Raw genomic sequence first — 22732 nt, forward strand, 5'->3', positions numbered from 1 at the left:
TGGTTATTGCCAGCTTTGAAGAGGTTGTTGAAGGTGTTTAATGTTGGCTGGTTGATTCTTGAGTGAACGGAGTCATCTCTTGATTGACTGCTAACCATAATTTCTTTAGAATTCACAATCTATTCGTCAAACTCGACATCAATCTGCTGTGATATGAACTGCTTCTGTGGAGTCGACGAGTAGATCATCTGTGCGTCAATCCGTTGTATGATTCCCTAGCTTTTTTGTGAATGCTCGTCACCTCACATCCGTCTTTCTAGTACTGTCACTCCTAAGCTTTCTACGAGATGTGAATTTCGTATCTCTTGATGTCATCGCTTTACAACATTTCGTTGTTTCTTAGGACTTGTTTTGGACGGACTTGAAGTGACGAAGGGCACATTTGCAATTTGCAAAATCGACAGAAACGTATTCTATGACTAGACGTACGATTCTATTTTCAGAATTCGCCAAGTCATCACTGGTCAGTACTTCGAGCAGTCGCGGCACTACTTAGTGGTTTAGGGATCTGATGTAGGTCGTCGATGATATAAAACGACGATGCCGATTACTTTAAACGTATCGCGGTTGGGAATGAAGGAGATTGAAAAGTAGTTGAACATCATGTCAAGTCAAGCGATACCAGTTTTTTGCCACTTAATATGGAAAAACAACGATTGGACCAAACAAACACGATGAGCAAAACAGCTATCCGAGCAATCGCAGCACAAGTTTCAAACTTTATACTTCGTTTTATTTCCTCTTCTCTCTCCCTATACAGTTTTTTTTTAAATTTTTTACGTTTTCTGTTAATCACTGCCATAAAAAAGGTTCATCTCTTCTCTTCCTCATGCATGTCGTCCTACTTATTCACAAGAAGTCCAAACAACTCTTTGTACCTCTGTTAACACTACTACTACTACTACTACTTTTTACTTTCTCTCTCCAAAGCTCTTCTTCCTCCTTCCTCTACCAAACCAAACAAGATTGTTTATGAGGCCCCCATAAAGAGTTTTTAGACAAGCATTTTCCAGAGGTGAAGTTATGTTTTTTAAAAAAAGGTTTAAAAGCTTTCATCAAGCTAAGACAGTAGTGTTGGTGATTGGTGCTGGTGCTGTTTTGGGTTCTATACTACAAAATATATCGGATTTTGTTCTATTTGGGTGGTGGTCGTGGTGTTTTGTTGTGGGGGAAGAAAATAAAAGTTTCGAAAAGGTGGGTGTTGGTATAGTAGCTACGAAGGCGAGGATGTATATAATGTTTGTGTGAGAGTGACAGGGGGATAGTTTTAATATGATGTTATTGTGTAGTGTGTGTGTGTGTGTGTGTGTTTTATACCATTTTGTTGTCGAGGGTTCTGTGATCTAAAAAAAAAGAATATGTAGAGTATAGGGGGTTTACTGAGCAAAGACGTGGCTGCTACCACCTCTCCAACTACTACTTCCATTGCCATCCCCAAGTTCCGTACGTTCCAACACAGCTTCTTCAGCATTAATAAACGATTCATTGGCTTGATTCACATCCATGGGAGCTAATGGGTCTTCTACTACATGTGATTGAGGATACGCAGTTAACTGAGGAGCTGGACTACCATCGTATCGTGGTGCACCTCCCATTCCGCCTATAGCGCCAATGGGAGCGACTCCAGCTGAAGGAGATGGTGCAGGTATGCCACCTTGTTGACCCATGTATTGCATGGCACCCTGACCATAAGCAGCACCATACGGAACTTGTTGCATGTAGCCACCTTGAGCGGGAGGTCGAGCATATCCACCTCCACCCCATGGCGGTTGCTGCTGCTGTTGTTGTCCACCATGCATGCCTCCACCACCTACTGGCTTATCAACTATTTGGGATCGACCCCACGATAGACGGACTCGAGAGGATCCTATGTAAGATGGACGATAAGGTCAACACATTCCGTGCGTTCTTCAGCATAGCTGCTTTTTGCGAAACTCAGAAGATCGATACATACCAATGACATAGCCATTCATTTGAGCGATAGCAGCTTCAGCACTGGTACGATGAGTAAACTGTACAAAACCACATCCTTTGCCAGGTGGGATCTTTGTGTAGGTGATTTCTCCAAATGGTCCGAAATACCTAAATGCAAAAAAAGCACGCTCAAAATCAAGTGCTTCAAGAGAGTTGCCAGATTTTGTGGTTGCAAATTTTGCAACAACCACAACACTTACGTTCTCAAATCATCTTCAGTGATGCCCTGCGACAATCCACCAACAAAGACAGTGGTGTTATTCGGGTCTGTATACTGATTATACCCACCCTGCATGGCCTGTTGACCACCCATAGGAGCACCATAAGCCATACCTCCAGCACCTCCCATTCCTCCCATACCACCCATTCGATCGCCACGACCACCACCTCCTCCACCACCTTGACCTCCAGCGCCACCTCCTTGACCACCAGCTTTGGGAGTAGCAATAGAAATCCTCATTGGCCTGGACCCACAGTATTGACCCGACATTTCAGACATTGAACGAGTAGATTCAGCTTCATCAGTGAATCGTACAAATCCATAACCTCTAGATTGACCCGTCATGGGATCTGTAACGACTTTGGCTGATTTACAAGACATGTATCGTGATTGGAAGGTTTGCTAAAAGAGACGAAAAAACGCGTCAGCAATGATGAAAATAATCAGATTACGTGCATAATCAAGGCCAGGCTTCCAATAATGGCAATAATGGTGGCTTAGATATCACGTGGGGCATGATATTGCGACAGCAACTATGAAGCTATTTGGCCTGTTACAGTGTCTTGATACGTACCAGCAGCATGAAATCTGTAACTTCTGGACCTAAATCACCGACAAATATAGAAAACTCTGGACCTCGCTCTTCTCGATTCATGTTGGTACTAGGTTACAGATAATGCAGTTAGATATACTGATCTGAAAGGTTTGAACGGACAGGTCTTGTTTCTTACGGTTGAGTAGCCATTCCACCACCACTTGCCCAATTCAGTTTGAATACACGGTTGGTTTGTGGTATCATGGTTCCATTCAGAGATTGTAGGTGCTTCATGGCTGATTGAGGATTGCCAAAATCAACAAAACAGTAGCCAGCACTACCTCTATGTAATTACAAGACATGTTAGATGTGTTCCTCGTGTGCATGTTTTACATTGTCGTGTCGATCAGTTTCCAAACCAAGCAGCCCAAGATAGGACAGATTACTCACCCAGAGAACTTGTCTCGAATCATTTTGACGGACACATTTTCACCCATGCTATACCTAAACATAATAGGAATGTCAGATCTTGTGTCGTTTTACTAGGGATTGATCCATGTCCATCAAATCATCTGCCCGAACTTCATCTCAATGTGTCTTATACACTTTTGCCCCCCATGTTACAATAGTAGGGAATGGAAGACGGGGGATGATTATAGATGTATATAATGATTGCGATATGGAGGCATTGTCCCGTCATTGGTCGAGTTGATCTCATCCTTTTCCACTGTCGAAATCAGACTTGAAAACAAGTTCGAGACTTACCATAATTGCCTAACCCAAGCTTCGTCCATCCAAGACTCCAAATCTCCCATCCATAAAGTTGTCTTGGTGCTATCTATACCACTTCCGTATGAGGCTGCATGGCCCCCTGAGCCGTCCCACATGTTTGAGACTGATTTGGTTTCAAGAAGATTGCTTTAACTTTGCAAAGTGCTTTTACTTCCTAGCTGGAAGACTGACCCTGTTTACTACTGGCTCTGATGTCTAGCAAGCTTGCCTAGTGCCGGGTTCCAACGCCTTCCTATAGATGAAATCTCTTAATCTCGTCCGGAAGTGTTTGTTTTGCGAAGTGAATCAACGGCCTGCTTCTTTTCAATTTTTTGGCTGGAAACAAACTGCCGAATCAGAACGCTACTTGCTTTCTTTTCGTGTTTTCAGTTTTCAAGGTCGCCAACACGGTACACTACGTGCTCCTACTCTATTAATGTCGTTTCTCTTCATGAACGTTGTGTGTTGGGGCTTCCGCAACTGACCATTTCAACTTGCTATAAGGAACGCATCAGATGCGTGCAAATAATCATTCATCAACCTCTAAATTCATTTTTCCGTACATAAGCGATACGCTTAACTCTCTCGATCACTACCAACACACCAGTCCAAAAATCAAACGAATTCTGATTTTAGTTTGAGAAGAATTTTGCAGTTTATAAAGGGGGCTTAAATACAAAGAAATCAACAAGCACCCTCTCTTTACCCTTTTGAATATCTCCTTTTTTCCTAGACAGCAAATAACAAGCAACCACAACCTTCCAACACCCACAAATGACACAAACTATACAAATAACACAAGATATAAAAGTCCAACTAGGTTTTCATGGCCATTTTATTTCTTTCCCTTCTTGCCAGCTGCTGGTTTCTTGGCGGCGACCTGCAGAGTTCGAAGAAGAGTTGATTGTCAATAAATTCAGTATAGAAGTATGAATTCTTCAAAGATTGACCAAAACATACCTTCTTGGGGGCGGCTTTCTTGGCGGCTGGGGCCTGAATATAGAAACGAAGAAGAAAGAGTTAGCACACTCTGCATACATATGCTTTCAGTGAATACAAATATGCGACTGGTACCTTCTTGACTGGAGACTTCTTGGCGGGAGCAGCAGCCTTCTTTGGGCGTCCACGACCCTTGGTAGCTGGAGCTGCTGTCTCTTCAGCTGGTGCTGCTTCGGCGGCAGGTTCTGGTACAACTTCGACTTCAACAGCTTTGGTGGGCTTGGCTGGAGACTTCTTGGTTGCGGCCTTGGTTGCGGTCTTCTTAGTGGCAGCAGCCTATGACAGGAGTAGGGAATGAGAATCTAAGTAAAGGAATGATGTTTGCTCCAAATTACCTTCTTAGAAGCAGCACGCTTTGGCGTAGCCTTCTTTGGAGTAGCCTTCTTTGGAGTTGACTTGACAGACTTGGCAGGAGTACTCTTGGCACTCTTAGCCTTCGTCTCAACAGCTGGAGCCTCCTCTTCAACTTCGTCTACTTCATCTTCTTCTACAGCAGCAGCGGACGAAGACGAAGCAGCCTTCTTGGTGGCGGTCTTTCCTTTGGTCTTTGGTGCAGGAGTAGCGTCTCCCTTACCACCGAGCTTGACGGCACCAGTAGCGCCCTTGCTAGTGAAGACACCAGCGTCAATACCCTTCTTGATGGCAGTGGTGATGTTGGTTGCAGTCTTCTTGTCATCAGTGACCTATAATATGTCAAATAGAATAATTTTTGTGAGTTGAGGCCCGTGTTCGAGTCGTTTGCGAATGTGTAATAGTGGTTTTAATTTGTGCCTCCAAAAACTCAATTCATTCACGCATCAGCATATATGTAATTTAAGCATGAAATGGTGCAGAATAGATGTATCATGATGAGATAAAGCCGGGCGACTTGTCTTTTCTGCATCACGACCAATGTGTCGCCCGTAATCTTTCATTAAAGCAAACACATGACCCACGAATGCCTCCAGACCCATCCCCCAACCATCTCCCGCCCCGGATTCAGTGTAAATCCATTCTTCCCAATCTAATAAACAAGACTCCATATGATTTACTTACAGGGAAGTTTGCCAAGATGTGTTTTTTGATTGCTACACGACTGCTTCCATTTGCCTCCTTCTACAAACAGACAAGAAAGACCCCGATAAAAGGAAGGAATATATAGAAATAATGGTTAGTAATGTACAATGAGAATTTAATAATCAAAAGCACGGTTTGATCGCTCTCCATTCCATGCTGAAACCCTCTCGTTTTTCCAACCCATTTTGATTTTTGTTTTGATGAAGATCAGACAACGAGTGAAACGAAATGATAGCGGGGATCAAGTGTACTACGAGTACTGGAGCGTATGGCTGCATCGCAGTCCACCGCAGTACCATTGTCCTCCCCCTCTGGCTAGAGAATCGTTCACCAAACACAACAACAATCGTTCACTTAAAACAAACTTCATCGCGTTGCATACCAGAGAAACAATAGCTTCCTCGACCATAGTTTGATATGTGACCTTGTCAGCTTTGCTGGCAGTCATCTTCTTTGATTTGGGAGGCATGGGTTTGAGTTTGTAGGTGATATTTGGGTTTGAATGTTGTTGAGATGTGGAGTGAAGCAAAAACATGATACCCCAACAAAATAATATCTCCCAATGGGGAGGAAAAACATAGGGGAACAGTGTAGTTCTTCTTTGGATCTAGTCATCAATATTAACAAAGAAGAGGCCTGAAGTCTTTGAACGCGATACAGCTATCAATTCACGTCAGAATCCAGGTTTGATCAAACTTGAACCTTCCATCACAAAGAGAGAAAACAAGTTTTTAACGAGTGCAATCCGCGCCCTGAACGGTAATAGATTGATGAGTAATGCTTTCCTAGTCGCGTTGTCAAAGCACACGCGTACAATGCTAGATCGAATTTATGAAATATCGGCGAGACGCATCAAACGGGGCATCCACTGCCGTTCTAGTTTGATCTAGCCCAAAAGTCACGCGTCAACACGCAAAAGAAAATGATCTACACTAGATCTGATCACCATGTTCGATTCATCACCACCGGAACAAAACATCAAGTCACCGCTTTTGGTAAACACGTTGGAATATGGGAGGAAACACGCTAGTCTTCATCACTGGAGCTTCAAAAGGCTTTGGAAGAGCTATAATCGTGGCGCTTATCGACGTATTTGACGACGCCGAGTACATCTTGATTTCGAGAGACGATGAGGGTTTGAAAGCTTCAAAGTCCCTCATAGGCAGCAAGAGGCCGAACGCTGTAGTCTCAACATATAGTATAGACCTGTCGGATTTGAAGTCTTTGGAAGGTGGCTTGGACGGGGTCTTCAAGAATCTCTCAACATCAACACTGACGTGCACGTACCTCTTCAATAACGCTGGAAGCCTTGGACCTCTCACTCGAGCAGAGAAACTTTGCAGTCCAAGCTCATCTCTTCGTGATATTCAGTCTGCAATTGATCTGAATGTGACTTCTACGATTTCCTTGACTGCCAGATTTTTAGCAACGTTTCAGACGTGTGAGAAAGGTATTAATACTACGTGAAGCTGGAACCTTTTGAAATTATCAGAAGACTGACAGTTTGTACTTTACAGTGCGGGTAGTGAATGTGTCAAGTTTGGCTGCTCTTCAATCTTTTGATAGTTGGAGTGTATATTGTGCAGGAAAGGTATGCACGAAGGGTGTCCAAGCTGAGCCCAAAACAAACGAAGCTATAGTCTGACACCGCCTATCACTCTTTACAGGCAGCGCGGGACATGTTCTTTGCTACAGTTGCTCACGAAGCTGAAATTCGTGAAGGCAAGGACAGCAAACGACTAAAGACGCTGAACTATGCACCAGGGCCTATGGATACAGATATGCAGCAGGCTATACGAGAAGATATGAATGACGTTCCCTTGCGCAAAACCTTTGACGAAATGCACAGCAAAGGTGAACTGGTGGATCCCGTTGCTTCTGCATCGGCAATGGTTGACTTACTTGTTGCTGATCAATATGTAAATGGCTCTCACGTCGATTACTATGATATAAGGTGACGAACGGGGTCTGAATGTTGTAAGCGTGAACGATGGACAGATGATAGATGTAGTTTGTAACATGTCCACAGTGGGTTCTACTTTGCACATGAATAGTAAATTTAACAAGAAAGAGCTCTTAAAAGCTTGAAACTGGCTTGTTGATCAAGTGATTTGTTTTGGTGATTCATCGCTGTGTGTTGACCAACATTCGTATCACCGTGTCAGCAACAGCCAGAGTTTGAAAGGCACAGCGAGTAAGAAGCCACTCTTCATTCATTTTTTCACATACAGTCCTAACGATCTATACTAACAACGAGTAACAATGGCATCAGTTAGTGCAGTATCGAGCAGTAACATCAACAAAACGCAATCAATGACCACAGCAAGCGCCCTCGCCCAATCTGGGACGTACCAAGCAGAATTGGTCGCTCAGTCATTATCTCAACCTGAAAACTTTTGGCGTAAAGCTGGTATGCTTGCTTGCTCTTGATTCTGATTAATCGTTAAAAAAATTGTGCTAACAAACGACCCTGGTTTCTTCTTTTCCACAGCTGAATGCGTCTCATGGTACGTTTAAACCTCTAAAATCTGTGGAAAACATGTCTTTTGTGGGATCAACCCATCACATTTGCCACAATCGCATTTCACATCTATCTTTTCAGAGCTTTTGGATCTAATGACTCATTTTGTAGGGTAACGAAGCCAAACCAAATTCTCGAAATCAATGAAAAGACCATACCTGCACCTCATTATCGCTGGTTTCCTGACGCTGAACTCAATGTCTGCTACAACTGTGTCGACCGCCACGTCACGAATGGAAATGGATCTCGAACAGCCATTATATACGACTCTCCTGTGACTGCTACCAAGGAAAAGTACACATATGCTCAGACGCTGAGTGAAGTTGAAACTTTGGCTGGTGTATTGAGAAAGTACGGTGTTGCAAAAGGAGATACCGTGCTCATCTATATGCCTATGGTGCCTCAAGCCATGTTTGGAATGCTTGCTTGTGCTCGTTTAGGTGCTGTTCATAGTGTCGTATTCGGAGGATTTGCGCCAAAGGTAAACTATTTCAGTTTGGAGTAATCTTGTCATAGCAGCTGACTGGTTTTTTGTGTGCCAAGGAACTGTGCAAAAGAATCGATGATTGTAAACCAAAAGTCATATTGGCTGCTTCTTGTGGTGTGGAAGGAACTAAAGTCATTCCTTACATGTAAGTTTTTGTCCAGTCGCAGAAAAACGTGCTATAAACGCACCACATTGACGCTTTTGGTCAAGCAAACAACGAAACACTTATATGCCAATCCCAATGCAGGCCTCTTCTCAATGATGCTATCTCCATGTCTGCATACAAACCACCTATTAAGATTGTCTGCTCACGACCTCAAGTCGTGGTCAAAGTCAACTCTGCATCTGGTGAACGTGACTGGGCACAAGAGATGCAAGAAGCCAAACGATCAGGACTCAAAGCAGCACCAGTTACAGTCAAATCAACAGACCCTCTCTATTTGTTGTATACATCCGGGTCAACGGGTACACCGAAAGGTGTTGTTCGTGATTCGGGAGGATACCTTGTAGCTCTCGGCTGGGCTATGCCAAACTTCTTGGGCATGACACCTGAAGACACCATATTTTGCGCGTCTGATGTTGGGTAAGTGAAGTTGATTTTCGTTCATCGAAAGAAAAACCATGGTTTGGTGTCGTTGACTTATTTTGCATAGTTGGGTTGTTGGACACTCTTATATCGTCTATGGTCCTCTACTGAATGGATCTACAACGATTTTATACGAAGGCAAACCTGTTGGAACTCCTGATGCGTCAGCTTTCTGGAGGCTAGTGCAAGAATACAAGGTCAAGGTGAATAAAAGTCTCGTCGTTGGCTGGAGGGAAACCGACCGCAGCTAAAATTGAATGCCTCTGCTTAGGTTATCTCGACTGCTCCTACTGCTATTCGCGCCATCAAGCGAGACGATCCAGAAGGAGAATTCCTCGCCAAATACGACATATCTACTCTTGAATCTGTTTATCTAGCTGGTGAACGCTCAGATCCTGACACCGTCAAGCATTTTCAAAATTTGCTAAAGGTCCCAATCCGGTGAGTTGTTCTTCTTCACTGGGGAGAAAAAAAAACCATCATATGCAATTAGCATTTTTTTTGTTATGCTTTCGTTTCTATCGCATGACTGACAAATCGAATTCAATCACTAGTGACAACTACTGGCAAACTGAATCTGGCTGGCAGATAACCGCAACATGCCAATTCGACGGTAGCTCCTTATCCACCCCAGTCAAGATTGGATCTGCAGGTCAACCAATGCCCGGTTACGACATGAAAGTCCTCGTTGCTCCCCCTCATGTGGACGAAGACGACTACAGAGAACAAGGAAAAGCCATACCGTGGGTGACTGGTGCACCAAACGTGCTTGGCAATCTGGTCATCAAGCTTCCATTACCACCAGGCTGTTTCCCAACACTCTGGAACAACCATTCAGGATATATGAAGTCTTATATGACCAAGTTTCCCGGATACTATGATACCACTGACGCGGCTATGATCGATCAAGATGGATATGTGTCGATTATGGCTAGAACTGATGATATAAGTGAGTATTGAGTGACATATCAGCGATTACTCTGCATGAACTCATCTGCTCGTTTCATGTTTTTAGTCAACGTTGCTGGTCATCGATTGTCAACGGGTGGAATGGAAGAAATCTGTTCTGGACATCAAAGCGTCGCGGAATGTGCCGTTTTAGGAGTCGCAGACCAACTGAAGGGTGAAGTGCCTGTTGGAGTAAGTATTGTGTACCTTGCTCGGCAGTACGGTATTTTGAATTTGATTTTTTTCTTCGCATCTACCTAGTTTGTCGTACTCAAGAACAAGACCACATTAAGCCATGCTCAAATATCTCAGGATCTAGTGCAAGCAGTAAGGAATCAAATTGGTGCGATCGCGTGCTTTCAAAAAGTATACATTGTGTCAAAGCTTCCCAAGACAAGATCAGGAAAGATTCTTAGACGAACCATTCGAGGTATGTTTACAAATCTGTATACAGTTTGTAATGGAGTTAACACGTCGTCGTTACCTAGCAATTGCGAATGGAGTCAAGTATGAAGCGCCTGCCACGATCGAAGACGACTCTGTACTTGCAGAGTTACATGTCGTATTGTCTAAACCTAAGCTCTAGTTACTGTCATCCTGCTCCCCCATACCTGTATTTTACCTTTCTAGAATGTCTCCAAACTTACAAATAAATCTGATTGTCTTATGTTTATACTATTGCTCGTGGTTCGTCCTGTTACATCTGCGTCCACATCGTTTTCAGAGACTGTCGACAAAGGAACACATTTGCAATATGCCACTAACATATACAATTGAGCGCCGTCGACCACTCATAAATGCTCTTTTAGAAGAGAGCTTCTTCATTCCACCTAGGAGACAGCCTTTTGAAATAATCTACACATTCCCATCATGGTCGTTTTGGAAAACAGTCACCTTCTTTATTGCAACAATCACGATATTGAGGCTTTTCAAGAACTGTTTCTTTCGTAAAAGGGCTTGGAGAACTATTAGGAATGGACGTTTGCAACACATCAGCAACTCGAATGTCGCAGAAGAAAGCTCGGAATCTCTTGAGGAATGGGAACACATGTAAGTTTAAATGATGTGATACGCATATGACGGATTGCTCAACGAGATCTGATCTCTTTACTCTCGATTCTGTATAGACCTTCGGAAGCTCTCACACCATCGCGAGCTGCCAACGAAGAATGCACGCCGTACATGTTGAAAACAGAAGCAGATAAATATATCATTATAGCTGACGCACCAGGCTTCAAACGAGAGGATATCAGTGTAACAGGTATGCTGAATTGATGGGACGTGCAAAAGAATTCCATCACTTATCGTTCACTGCTCCTTTTTTTCAGTGCTAGATGATACTCGTGAAATTCACATTACAGCCAGGAGTGCTCCTGGTGTCGATATCCCCAGACGTGTTCACGTGAAGGTGGAACTGCCTCAAATCGCAAACGTCAACGCTGTTTCAGCAACTATGGAGCTTGGTGTAATAACAGTTACAATACCCAAGCGTCCACAAGGTCGATATGTCGATGTCAGGCCTTCTTCAAATGGCAGGATGTATCCAAATGCATAACATATGTAAGCCCAACGACATTTGTAGATAACATACATTCATTTTATAAATCAACGATATGTTACAAATTTGATCAATGCTTTGATAATGTACTATCACTTGCATACAGATCCAGTCCTTCAGCAAAGTGATAAAGACGAGCGTCGACTTTGAAGCCCTTTGAAATGAAGCCTGGAAAACGACGGATTGTCAGTAGCATGCAGAACATTGAAAGACAAAGAAAAAGAAACCTTTGAGAGTTCCCAACAATCCAACCAATGGGACAATATGAATATCAATGAATTCGCCTTCATCAGGTTCTGCTTTAGGCGAGTGGTTTTCTGGCAAGGTTCGATCTACTTCCACAGTGACGAACTTCATGTTTGCATTCGACATACCTGGATCTAATTCATGCATAAAAATGCATCAGCTGAGATGCAAAAGAAAACAAAGAGAAATAGTAACAAAGTCGAACCGTACCACTGTCCATAATTTCACTTGATCGTATAGCCTTCCCAATAAACCCAGTTTCCTCCCTCAGTTCACGTACAGCAGCTTGTTCAGCTGTCTCTCCCTTATCTACCAGACCAGCCGGCATTTCAACACACTGAGCTCCCACAGGAGGTCGAAATTGGGTGACTAGCACCGTTTCCGTGGGCTTGTTTGGCATCTTGAGTAGTGCCAAGATACCAACAGCATCGATATCGCCTTTTCTGGATGTACGTTCTGCAGATTCCCATAACTAGGAAGACGTGATGGGTTGAAGTGTTAAATGTGTTGAAATGTCGCAGCACCTGCTCATTCCCACAAACGACCTAGATGACAAGAAGAGATTCAAGGCGCATACCCTTATTTTTCCAGCAGGATCAGAATAAGTTATCTTCTTAAGTTTAACCCACTTGGCGTCTTCATCCTTCATAGGTTCTTTGCTGATTATTTTGGCAGCTTGCATTTTGCTTGCTGGGCGTAGATGAGGTAGAGATGGAGCGTGGTAGTGTTGAGATCGGAGATGTAGACTTATATATATGGATGGTGCTTGTTTTGTTGGAGCTCGTTGACAGAGCATGTAAGTAAATTGAGTTGAATTGCGATACGCACGGTTTTGAAGACCAAGGCAAAGATCAAGTAGATTGTAGTTCCAGCTAAGTGTCTGAAGTTCTTGAAAAGGCAAAGTGCAGGAGTGTTTTAGGCGTGGAATGTCGCAAAACTTTGGTGGTACGCTTCTGTTCGCCTTTGACTGTTCGGTCAGAGTCGGTAACTATCGCATGCACATCGCAGCAAAGACTAACCAACAGACACTCTGCACATGTGACCGTTCAGTATGAAGATGCGAACGGTTACTGTATTTTTGGTCTACGACAATCTGCTGTTCGCAAAGCTCGTGGCAAAGAAATATCTCCAATGTTCCTACACCTTAAGCCAACGCAATTGGAGTTCCAATGATGACACCACCTTGCTGTACGCCAGCAGCAATTCTAAGCAAGAATATGTTTAGATTTGTAGAATTAGAATATGTTTGATTTGCAATAGTAGCTTTTTTTCCTCATTATCACGAGTTCGTAATGTTATTATCATACCGTTCCATGGCTGCATGCACGCCAGCGTCAGCATTCACTTTTTGCATATCTTCGATCGAACTAAAGTAGTTGATCATGACTGCTCCAGCCTTGTTTGTCAATCCAGCCCATGCGGAAGCCCGCTTCCATCCTGGAACAATTTTCACAGGTTAACGGATCGAGAAATCTACAGTTTGAGGTATACTTAGAATCATTACCAGGATTAGCTGCCATGGCAGCACGAGCTGAGGTGATTGTTTCAGCACTCAGTGTTGAACCTTCCACCTGTAATGAAACACGTTCAGCAAAATACGACATACTCAAGTCATTCCTAACCCCACCTTGATTTGCATCATGCGCGTGACGATAATATCTCCTGCAACTGGTGCCGAGGTTTCTTCTCGAAGACCCAGAGTGAAGGGTTCAAGTATCCAAGGCTTCAGTGCTAGTCCAAGAAAAGCGTTCAGGTTTCCTTTCAAACGATAGTAATAAACAGCACTGCACACGTACGAGCATAGATATCTTTGGCTTTTGGCAAAAAGGCAGTAAGCGAGGCATCGTTATCGAATTGATGGAGGATCAAGTAGTTGGTGATGGATTCTCCAACAGTTTTCTTGACTGCGAGAACAGCGGTAGTTCCAGGCGCTGCTGCTTTGGCTGTCTTTACGAACTCAGTCATTTGTGCGTCAGTTCCTTCCTTCATGGCTAACCGAAGTGCAATTGTGAGCTGATGTGATTTCGCCAAGATCATTCCAAGTAAGATGCAGGTGGATAGTGGTCGACTTCAAGATGAGAATGCAAATCGGAAGAAACTATTGATGCACGTTCACTTAAAACTCACCGGCAATAAGAAGTGCGTTTCCAGACATCTTTGGGATTTCGTTTGTTGCTTGAAAAGGAGAGATGTTTAGCTTCCAGCGATGATTCCTACTAGATTAACATGTTAATCGATCAATACTTCATGGGAATCAACGTACGAACTAGCCCACGATTTGCTCTATTACCTTGTTCTCCTTGACAGATGTGAAATTCAAGGTTCTTGCGGCATCTGAATTATTTTACCCTGAACACAACAAAACGCCAATTCAACCCTTTTCATTGGATGCACGATACGCAATATCGATTTATATTTCAAGCAAGTTATCATATAGGCATGTTTACAATGAATTACAATCGAAAGCCAAACAAGCAGTCTATGTTCCAATACAAATCGGTGGTGTTGGCATGGCCCTGCCATATCATGTTAAGGATGACACGTGGCGTACAGCGTATAGATCTATCTATATCTCATATTTTACGAGTCGACTTCATCCAGTACCCAGAATCCAGGAGACGCGTCCTTCTGAGCATCAACCTTACGAGTCTGCCTGATGTTCAACGTCGGCGAACAAAACGTGCATGTGCCTTTAACTGTACCCTTGCTCATGTTACCAGTCTTGCCGAGAGTGCCGCAACCATTGTTACATTTACCACGCTGTCTCTTATGGTATTGATCCTCGTGCCTCGTTCTCGCAGAGCGAGACTTGACCATATGAAATTGGTCATCGTATTCGTCAGAGGACATTTGGGAAGCAGCAGGTTGATGAATCTATTGGATGTACGAAGACAACTTTGATTAGATCCAGTCGCTAAGCAAAAATCACCAAAAACGAGCAAAACTGATGACACCAACCTTGAGTGATTCAATAACGTTAGTCTTGTTGGAGCTCTCAAGCGTAGAGCTCATCACAGGGATAGTGGCAATAGCCTTCAAAAAGTCCTCGCGTTCTTGCTGTATACGTTCGTCATCAAAATCGTCCGAGTGGTCATCGTCAGAAACGTGATTACTGTCGCCTGGTCCAGTGGTCTCAGTAGCGTTATCTCTAGAAGCTTGCGAAAGCTTCTCCCAGTCATCAGAGACCTCCGAGAGAGCACTGACTTTCTCCCAGTCGTCCTCCATGCTTATCTAGCCAAACTATGAAATGCGAAAGCAGTTGGTCAAGACATTGTGAGGATTTCGAATGCTCAGTGATTCCAATGCGAAGCAGTCCCTTACAAGTTCACCAAGCTTCAATTGTTTTGCGTCAAGTTTGTAGAAGAGTAAACGCAATGGGATCTCTGCACACCAAATCAGTTCAGTTTCTATCGCAATCAGACAATCACATGCATGTCACGAGTTTGTTCAGACCACAAGCGACGAATGCTCACAGACGAGAACCTCCTTTTAATCTCTCTTATTTCCTTATATTTATGCTCCCTTCATCAAAATACCTATGGAGTTTGCTACTCTCGTAACATTGACTACAGATTACAGTAGATTCTAACGAAGCCCCGGAGGAGGGACCTCAGCCACTCAGTCGCGTCTCAAATATTATGGTACGTTGCTTTTATGCTGATACACTCCTTGCATCTGTTCCAATATTACCATTTTCTACGTTTACAACATGTTTTCGCATCGAGAATGCAAAGCTATCCAAGATTAATACCCGATATAATAATATCCTGCCCTCTATATCAAGGCAATCAGGACCTGGATTACCCCTCACTGTTGCTTGATGGCCCTTTGAAATGACATCAACCTACGTCGCCGCGTTTCTAAATTCAAACAGAATCACGGCCCATCAGTCCCAGATCACATACTTATTCTCTACTCTCCTAGGCCTGAAAATCAACCAGTGGTTCAGCTGACCATAAAACCACCTCAAGAACCATCAACCTGCCTCTGCCCACTCCCGACGACAACAATGTCTCGTAGGGCCAATAGATATGCTGGTGTAGTGTTTATACCACGTTCATGATCAGAACAATGTGTGGTTTGCAGCCCTAATCAAGAGATTTGTCTTCTCACTCAAAAAACGACTCGAGGAAGCTCATTTGCCAGGGATGGGCTTTGGGAAAAGCGTGAAAAGCCATGGTACCGATCCTCTGCGTTCATTCTTTGAATTGTTCTAGTGATGGCTAATGAACGACAAGTGGCTTACACACCTGCTTCTCTGATTTGATGATGATGATGTCAATACTGGATAGCTTTCTGTAGTTTGTTTTTGCAACTGTGAGGACGCAATTTGTAAAGTCATATATGTTTAGTATATCTCGATTCTCATCACCAACAACGGTTGTAAGATCTTTTCGATTCATTCCCATCCGACGCCGAACTTGATGGCTGTTTCTCTCGAACTATCACAAGCATTCAATGCCTCGGAAACCAGCAGGTTTTGGACGTTTTGGGTAGAAGGACTTGTTTGAAGTCGTTGATCGGTAGCCACTGTAGGTTTGTTTTGGCCCATCAAATAGACACCGCTACTGAAATAGTCTGAGCTATTGTGTTTACTTCACAAGCTTCCAATCCCTTTTGTGACTCTCGGGAGCCAAAACCTCGAGCCAACTTAGTACGCAAAGTTCGTGATTTTATTCTTTTTGGCAAAGTAAACAATCTTAAGGAGATGGAAGGGAATAATATTCTAGTAAACACGAGCAACCGGTGGCACTGAAGTAACTTCGGAGGCGTCCAAAGTCTTGGCTTCTACTGGACGGTATGCCAAAGTTACTTTGCCAGTTGCTGCATCGTTGGTTGACAACGTGTGCTTCATCCATTCAACATCGTCACGACCCTACAAAAAAATCACAGAGTCTTAGTATCGTCATGTCTGGTTTTGATATGAACCTCAAGCTGACACGAAACTTACCTTGATGTCATCACGGGCATGAGCACCACGGGATTCCTTACGGTTGGCAGCAGAGTGCATGGTTTGCACGGCGTTGGTCATCAAGTTCTGTAATTCCAAAGTTTCAATCAGATCCGAGTTCCTGAAAAAAAAAACAGATTAATCTGGAAAGTTGCAAGAAAGAAAAAAAACGAATAACGACGCGATGCTCACCAGACCAAAGATCTGTCACTAGTCTTGACATCCTTGACCAACTTGGCAACTTCATCAATCTTTACAACACCCTCTTGGAGAGAGTCTTCTGTCCTAAATACAGCAGCATGGTTTTGCATGACTCTTTGCATCTTTAGACGTACATCGGCAGTTGGGATGGCACCGTTAGCATATCGGGCCTTGTCGAGACGTGCGATGGATTCAGCACCAGCATCTTTAGGTAGTGGTTTATGAGGAGTACCGGGCTTTAAGTTATCCTTGATGTGGAGAGCAGCGGCACGACCGAATACGACGATATCGAGGAGAGAGTTGGCACCTAGACGGTTAGCACCGTGTACAGAGACACAGGCAGCTTCACCGGCAGCATATAGACCAGGGATTACTGTGTCCTTTCCGTCCTTGTGGTCTACGACTTCACCAGTGTATTTGGTTGGGATACCACCCATGTTGTAGTGGACAGTTGGCAATACAGGGATTGGTTCCTTGGTGACATCAACACCAGCAAAGATGGCGGCTAACAGTGGAAATGTGTTCGAAATGAGAAAAAAATGACATGGCAGCGACAAATCGTAAGGCGATGTCCTACCAGTTTCAGAGATACCAGGGAGACGAGTGTGTAAGACTTCAGCAGGCAAGTGACTCAACTGTAAGTAGATGTGATCCTTTTCGGGTCCAACACCACGACCTTCTCTGATTTCTACAGTCATACTACGAGACACGACATCACGAGAAGCCAAATCCTTTGCGGTTGGAGCATATCGTTCCATGAATCGTTCACCTTCAGAGTTGAGGAGGTATCCACCTTCACCACGAGATCCTTCAGTAATCAAACAACCAGCACCGTAGATACCAGTTGGATGGAATTGGACGAATTCTAAATCTTGTAGAGGTAGACCAGCACGAGCGACCATGGCGTTACCGTCACCAGTGCAAGTGTGAGCAGAAGTACATGAGAAGTAGGCACGACCATAACCACCAGTGGCTAATACTGTCTTGTGAGATCGGAATCGATGAAGAGTACCATCTTCCATGTTCATGGCGATGACACCACGACATTCACCTACGTTTGCAAAAAAAGAGTTATGATGGCTGGATGGAACAGAGAGTGTTCAACACGACAGATATATACCGTTTTCCATGATAAGATCAAGGGCAAAGTATTCAATAAAGTATGTAGTGTTGTATCGTAGAGATTGACCATATAAAGTGTGGAGGAGAGAGTGCCCGGTTCGATCAGCTACGGCGGCACATCTGTATGCTTGACCACCTGCGAAAAAAATCAAAGACGATTCTAATGCATTCATATTAAATTTAACTTTGACAAATAACATACCCTTTCCGAACTTCAGAGATTGACCACCAAAAGCACGTTGATAGATTTTACCCTCTTCAGTACGCGAGAATGGGACACCATAATGTTCCAATTCAATGACAGTGTTTGGTGCCTCGCGACACATGTAGTGGATGGCATCTTGGTCACCGAGCCAGTCAGCACCTTTGACGGTATCATAAAAGTGCCATCTCCAATCGTCTTCAGTCATGTTTCCAAGGGCGGCGTTGATACCACCTTGGGCAGCGACAGTGTGTGATCGAGTCTACAAAAACGTGAGGTTTCAATGTCACGCCCTTTGATGACAAGACCAAATTTCATCCCAATACTTACAGGGAATAGTTTCGTTATGCAAGCGGTGTTGAATCCCTCTTTGGCGAGACCGAAGGCAGCTCGTAGACCAGCACCACCAGCACCAACAACGATGGCTAGAAAAGGGAATCATGTGAGATTCGTCGCCGTGAGATGACAGTTTTGGACAGTTCGAGATGTCGACAGCTGTTCGGCATCTGAAACTGCTCGCTCTCTCCATTCGACAAGTGTCTGTCTCGATCTGTATCGTCACTGTTTCTTTTGTAGTTCCTTACCATCATAGGTATGGTCAATGATAGGGTAGTTTGCAGATAATGGGGTCTATAAAAAGCATATCGAATATTTCAATTCAGCGATTCCAGTTCCAGCAACAGCAAAAAGCCGGATGATGTCGTTTTGGAAGACTTTGGGTGAAAAAATGTTGCCAACCTCAGCAGCAGTAGCTCGCAATGGTTGCGAGCCGGCCAATTTCAGCGAAGGAGAGGAAGATGAGAAGCTTCGTGCATTCCTCTTGCACGTTGTCTATCAAGTCGGAAGAAGTTTTATGAGTTTCGTGATGCAACTTCCTACACATTTTTTGTCCTGCTTTTTCGAGTTGCGAGCCGACGATGAAAACAAGTAGAGCCAGCGAATGGAGGAAGCGACCCATCTACATGTCGTTACATACCAGTGCTTGTCTTGCGAAAGCATGCATTTTTCGGATTCAGTGACGTTCCTTGTGGGTTTGCAAGTGAGAGAGGAAGAAGTTCACACACTTTTGGGAGAAATCGGATCTTGGAGAAGCAACACACCAGGAGATACTTTAATATCTTTTGCACGTGTTTTCTCGCGTAGAAAGAACGTTCATGCTCCCTATACGGCCTGTTAATTCCTGATTACACGAGCTAAGCGAACATTTATCACAATTGCATTTCAACGCTTAGAAGTCATTAGAGAACGGTTCAAACACGAAATACGACTAATTGCATCTTTTATAGCTGTGCAGCGAAATGTAATGAGGTTACAAAATTATTAAAGACGTGTATGCAAACCAAAATGAAGACAAGCAACGAGAAACACCTAGCTACAAAACTCTTCCTTTTTTTACTCCTACTTTACTATATCTAAAGCTGTTCTGGGGCAGCTTCAGCAGCACCATCCAATGGCACAACGCCGCGGTCTGCGGCAAGAGAGTGTAGGCCGTCCATAGAGTTTCCGACAGGTGCTTCATCAACTGCACCAGCAGCTCCAGCACCAGCACCAGCAGCAGCGTCTGGAGCTACAGTGTCCACTGCAGGGCCTTTACCTTTTTCAGCATCATTTTGTTTCTTGTCGAAACGCCTTTTAGCCAGGATGGCCAAAGCAGTCAAGATACCGATACCACCGACTGCAGAACCTATTGAACAATAATGAAAATATGAGTAAAGGGATACGTGCTTACATCAGTGCCATCCACTAATTCAAGTACGTACCAGCAGCAATTCCACCAATTTGGCCATTAGTCAATTTACTTCCTCCAGAGCTCTCAGAGCTTGCAGATACAGCGGTAGATTGTGGGGCGGCAGCGTTAGCGGCTGATGTTGAGGTGGCAGTAGCAGTAGCAACTGCAACGGTAGTAGTAACGGGAGCGGATCCGGGAATCGCGGTTTCACCTATGGTGCCTGGTGGGATGATTACGTGGTCGATTACTTGGATTAGACCAGATGCAGCCGAGATATCGGAGGTTCCTGTCAAGATGCCAGTGCCGCCGACTATGAAGCTAGCATTGTTGTAAGTCAAGGGAAGTAGAGTGGGGCCATCCAGTGTTGGGAAGTTGGCTGATGCTGGGAGAATGGTGGTTGGATGTGCTGCATCGGATGCAATATGGTACAAAAGTACTGAGCGAGCTTGGCCGGCAGTCAAGTTGGCCAAGACTGGACCTGCAGCTTGGACCGCAGCGGCATTTGGAGCGAATCTAACGAGTTGGAGTGGTTTGTCAGTACGTAGGTTCTTGAAAGGACACAGCCTTTCATACAAAATCATATTCTTGTGGTTGTTTTCTGGTAGCCAGAAACTTACATGGTGTAGTGAGAGCTGAGTGTGTCAACATACGCACTCAATCCATAAGTCTTCAACAAACCGTTGAAGGCTGAAGTTTGTGTGGCAGAGACAAGCGAGCTACCCAAAACCACTGATGGGACTTGATTTGGAACGACTATGAACGGCAATTCCTTTGGTGTTAGCCAACGTGCTCAGTCGCTACATTCAAAAGTTGTTGCGCCACTCACCAACACCGTCCAGGATATACAGGAATCCATTATCGCATTGTATGATGTTGGCAGGATTGACGACTGTCTCAGACATACCGGTTCTAACATGGATTTCAGTTGGATTCGAGCCAGGATTGTTGTAATTGTCTACAGGTGATAAAAAGAGGTTAGGTCCAAAAAGGGCGATGATTGTCGAGCCAAAGGTATTAAAAAACGAGTAGCAGCCACCAGCAAATCAGTGCAACAAAGTACAATAACAGTTCTGACGTTGCCTCAGACGAAACAAGACCCACCAACAACAAAAGTAGTGTTGCCAGATACATCAGTATAGACTCCATATTTAGGTCCGAGAGCAGGATTTAACTGAACGTTCAACTCTGCGTAGCCTATTTTGTCATTTTAAAAAAACGGACGGATTAGCCAAGTCAGCTCCGAAGCGTTTTTCTGCACAAGATCCAAACGTGCCAATGTTCTTGCTAAAGTCAGCTGGAATTGACTTTGCAATTTGGAATGCAGTGTCTACAATAAATCAGAGGAAATGTGTTCAAGTGTCAGTCAAAACGAGTCGTCACATTCGAACAAAGCTTTTCAAGCCGGAAACGACCGGATCTACGCAAATCAGACATTCTAGCTTGTGAAAACTCGCTTACCTGTAGGTGCGAAAAGAGTGATGCTTGCGGTTGCTTGGCTCCAAGTCGGATGGGACGGAATGAGTGCCTTCATCGTGTTTACATCCGTTCTGCTGTTCAACATATCAGCACAGGTCATTGCCATGGCGCTGCCGGTTGACAGCAAAACTAGGATTGATCGTAAATGCATCGTTTTTGTTCTCGTACTAATGTCCTGGAGAGGGTGTTGGGTGTTTTGGGTGTTTTGGGTGTTTGGAAGAGGGAACGTTTTTCGGAGAAGAAACGAAAGAGGACGGAATACACTTTCGGAAGGGTCTCTGGGAGACACCCACACAGAATGAGGGTATCTCAAGACTCGAAATGAATTGATCAAGACTGTATGAGGCTCGCGTCGAAAAATCGCTGTGATTTTCGAGCTCCGATAGGTGTTTTGCTTGGCGAGAATAAAACTGCCTCGAAGTGGTCGAAACGGGAGCTATGAATATCAATAAGATATTTTCGTGTATTTTTATTGACTTTGATTTAGAAGCGGTCGCTCATGTGGGTAGGCCAACCGTCTGGTGAGATCTATTGACTGCCCTGTTGACGCCAACGGCATTTTCGTTGGGGACAAACTGTGAAAACAGTGTAAATTTCTTCCAAATGGATGATTTATGACTGTTTGAAAGCTTCATCACCATCTGTCGATGTTCTTACTTGTTTCAATGTGGTTACCGTCTAGGGTTTTGTTGGGGCAGTTCGATGTGAGTGAATCTGTATATTGTTAGTTGTAATTTAGGTAGGACGTCAGCTTTTCTTCTTTTGACTGGATTGACGATGCCACATATGCCTTGAATGCTTTCCAGGGCTATCCCAAGGTTCTGGCTAGAGGTCGTTGACTTGACTACTTGCCGTGGAATCCTACCAACAAACTTGCTACAATCTCAGATCTCACTTTGTGGACACAACATTCAATACACATCGCATCAGTTCTTCTATTTGCTTCACTACTTTGAAACAAACGAAACGACGGCGATCCATTTTTTTAAACGTGCAGATCTTTATTTACAGCAAACATTGCTTATGAGAAAATATACTACTCGAGACGACGTACAACTACTACTACCGACCAACCAAAATTTTGTTTAAAAGCACACTAGTCCTTCCTTAATCCTTTCCAAACCCAAACCTTGCTTCCGCTTATTTAGAT

General features: G+C 43.9%; 5 protein-coding genes across 5 annotated transcripts; 2 read left to right on the forward strand and 3 right to left on the reverse strand.

Moving 5' to 3' along the window:
- Positions 1–1376: 1376 nt before the first annotated feature.
- SmJEL517_g04940 (uncharacterized protein) lies at positions 1377–3616 on the reverse strand (the record flags this gene model as incomplete). Its single annotated transcript, XM_031170868.1, has 7 exons — positions 1377–1867; positions 1955–2082; positions 2175–2596; positions 2769–2856; positions 2926–3072; positions 3180–3233; positions 3495–3616. 7 exons carry the CDS (start codon positions 3614–3616, stop codon positions 1377–1379), a joined length of 1452 nt encoding a protein of 483 aa, XP_031023156.1.
- Positions 3617–6566: 2950 nt separating this feature from the next.
- Positions 6567–7513, forward strand: SmJEL517_g04941 (sepiapterin reductase (L-erythro-7,8-dihydrobiopterin forming); the record flags this gene model as incomplete). The annotated part of the gene is made up of 3 exons (XM_031170869.1): positions 6567–7005; positions 7073–7146; positions 7223–7513. The coding sequence occupies 3 exons, from the start codon at positions 6567–6569 to the stop codon at positions 7511–7513; spliced, it is 804 nt and encodes a 267-aa protein (XP_031023157.1).
- A 304-nt stretch (positions 7514–7817) lies between these two features.
- Positions 7818–10683, forward strand: SmJEL517_g04942 (acetate---CoA ligase; the record flags this gene model as incomplete). The annotated part of the gene is made up of 11 exons (XM_031170870.1): positions 7818–7965; positions 8047–8062; positions 8188–8557; positions 8620–8708; positions 8811–9146; positions 9217–9352; positions 9421–9590; positions 9704–10098; positions 10165–10289; positions 10359–10527; positions 10586–10683. The coding sequence occupies 11 exons, from the start codon at positions 7818–7820 to the stop codon at positions 10681–10683; spliced, it is 2052 nt and encodes a 683-aa protein (XP_031023154.1).
- Positions 10684–11725: 1042 nt separating this feature from the next.
- SmJEL517_g04943 (uncharacterized protein) lies at positions 11726–12583 on the reverse strand (the record flags this gene model as incomplete). The annotated part of the gene is made up of 4 exons (XM_031170871.1): positions 11726–11823; positions 11883–12035; positions 12112–12373; positions 12479–12583. 4 exons carry the CDS (start codon positions 12581–12583, stop codon positions 11726–11728), a joined length of 618 nt encoding a protein of 205 aa, XP_031023155.1.
- A 4044-nt stretch (positions 12584–16627) lies between these two features.
- On the reverse strand, positions 16628–19380 carry SmJEL517_g04944 (succinate dehydrogenase; the record flags this gene model as incomplete). The annotated part of the gene is made up of 10 exons (XM_031170872.1): positions 16628–16777; positions 16853–16973; positions 17045–17558; positions 17631–18104; positions 18174–18311; positions 18378–18639; positions 18708–18802; positions 18962–19007; positions 19116–19208; positions 19354–19380. The coding sequence occupies 10 exons, from the start codon at positions 19378–19380 to the stop codon at positions 16628–16630; spliced, it is 1920 nt and encodes a 639-aa protein (XP_031023152.1).
- Between the last annotated feature and the right edge of the window lie 3352 nt (positions 19381–22732).

The sequence above is a fragment of the Synchytrium microbalum genome, assembly GCF_006535985.1.
Source record: "Synchytrium microbalum strain JEL517 chromosome Unknown SmJEL517_scf0039, whole genome shotgun sequence".
In the NCBI taxonomy this organism is placed as follows: Eukaryota; Fungi; Chytridiomycota; class Chytridiomycetes; order Synchytriales; family Synchytriaceae; genus Synchytrium; species Synchytrium microbalum.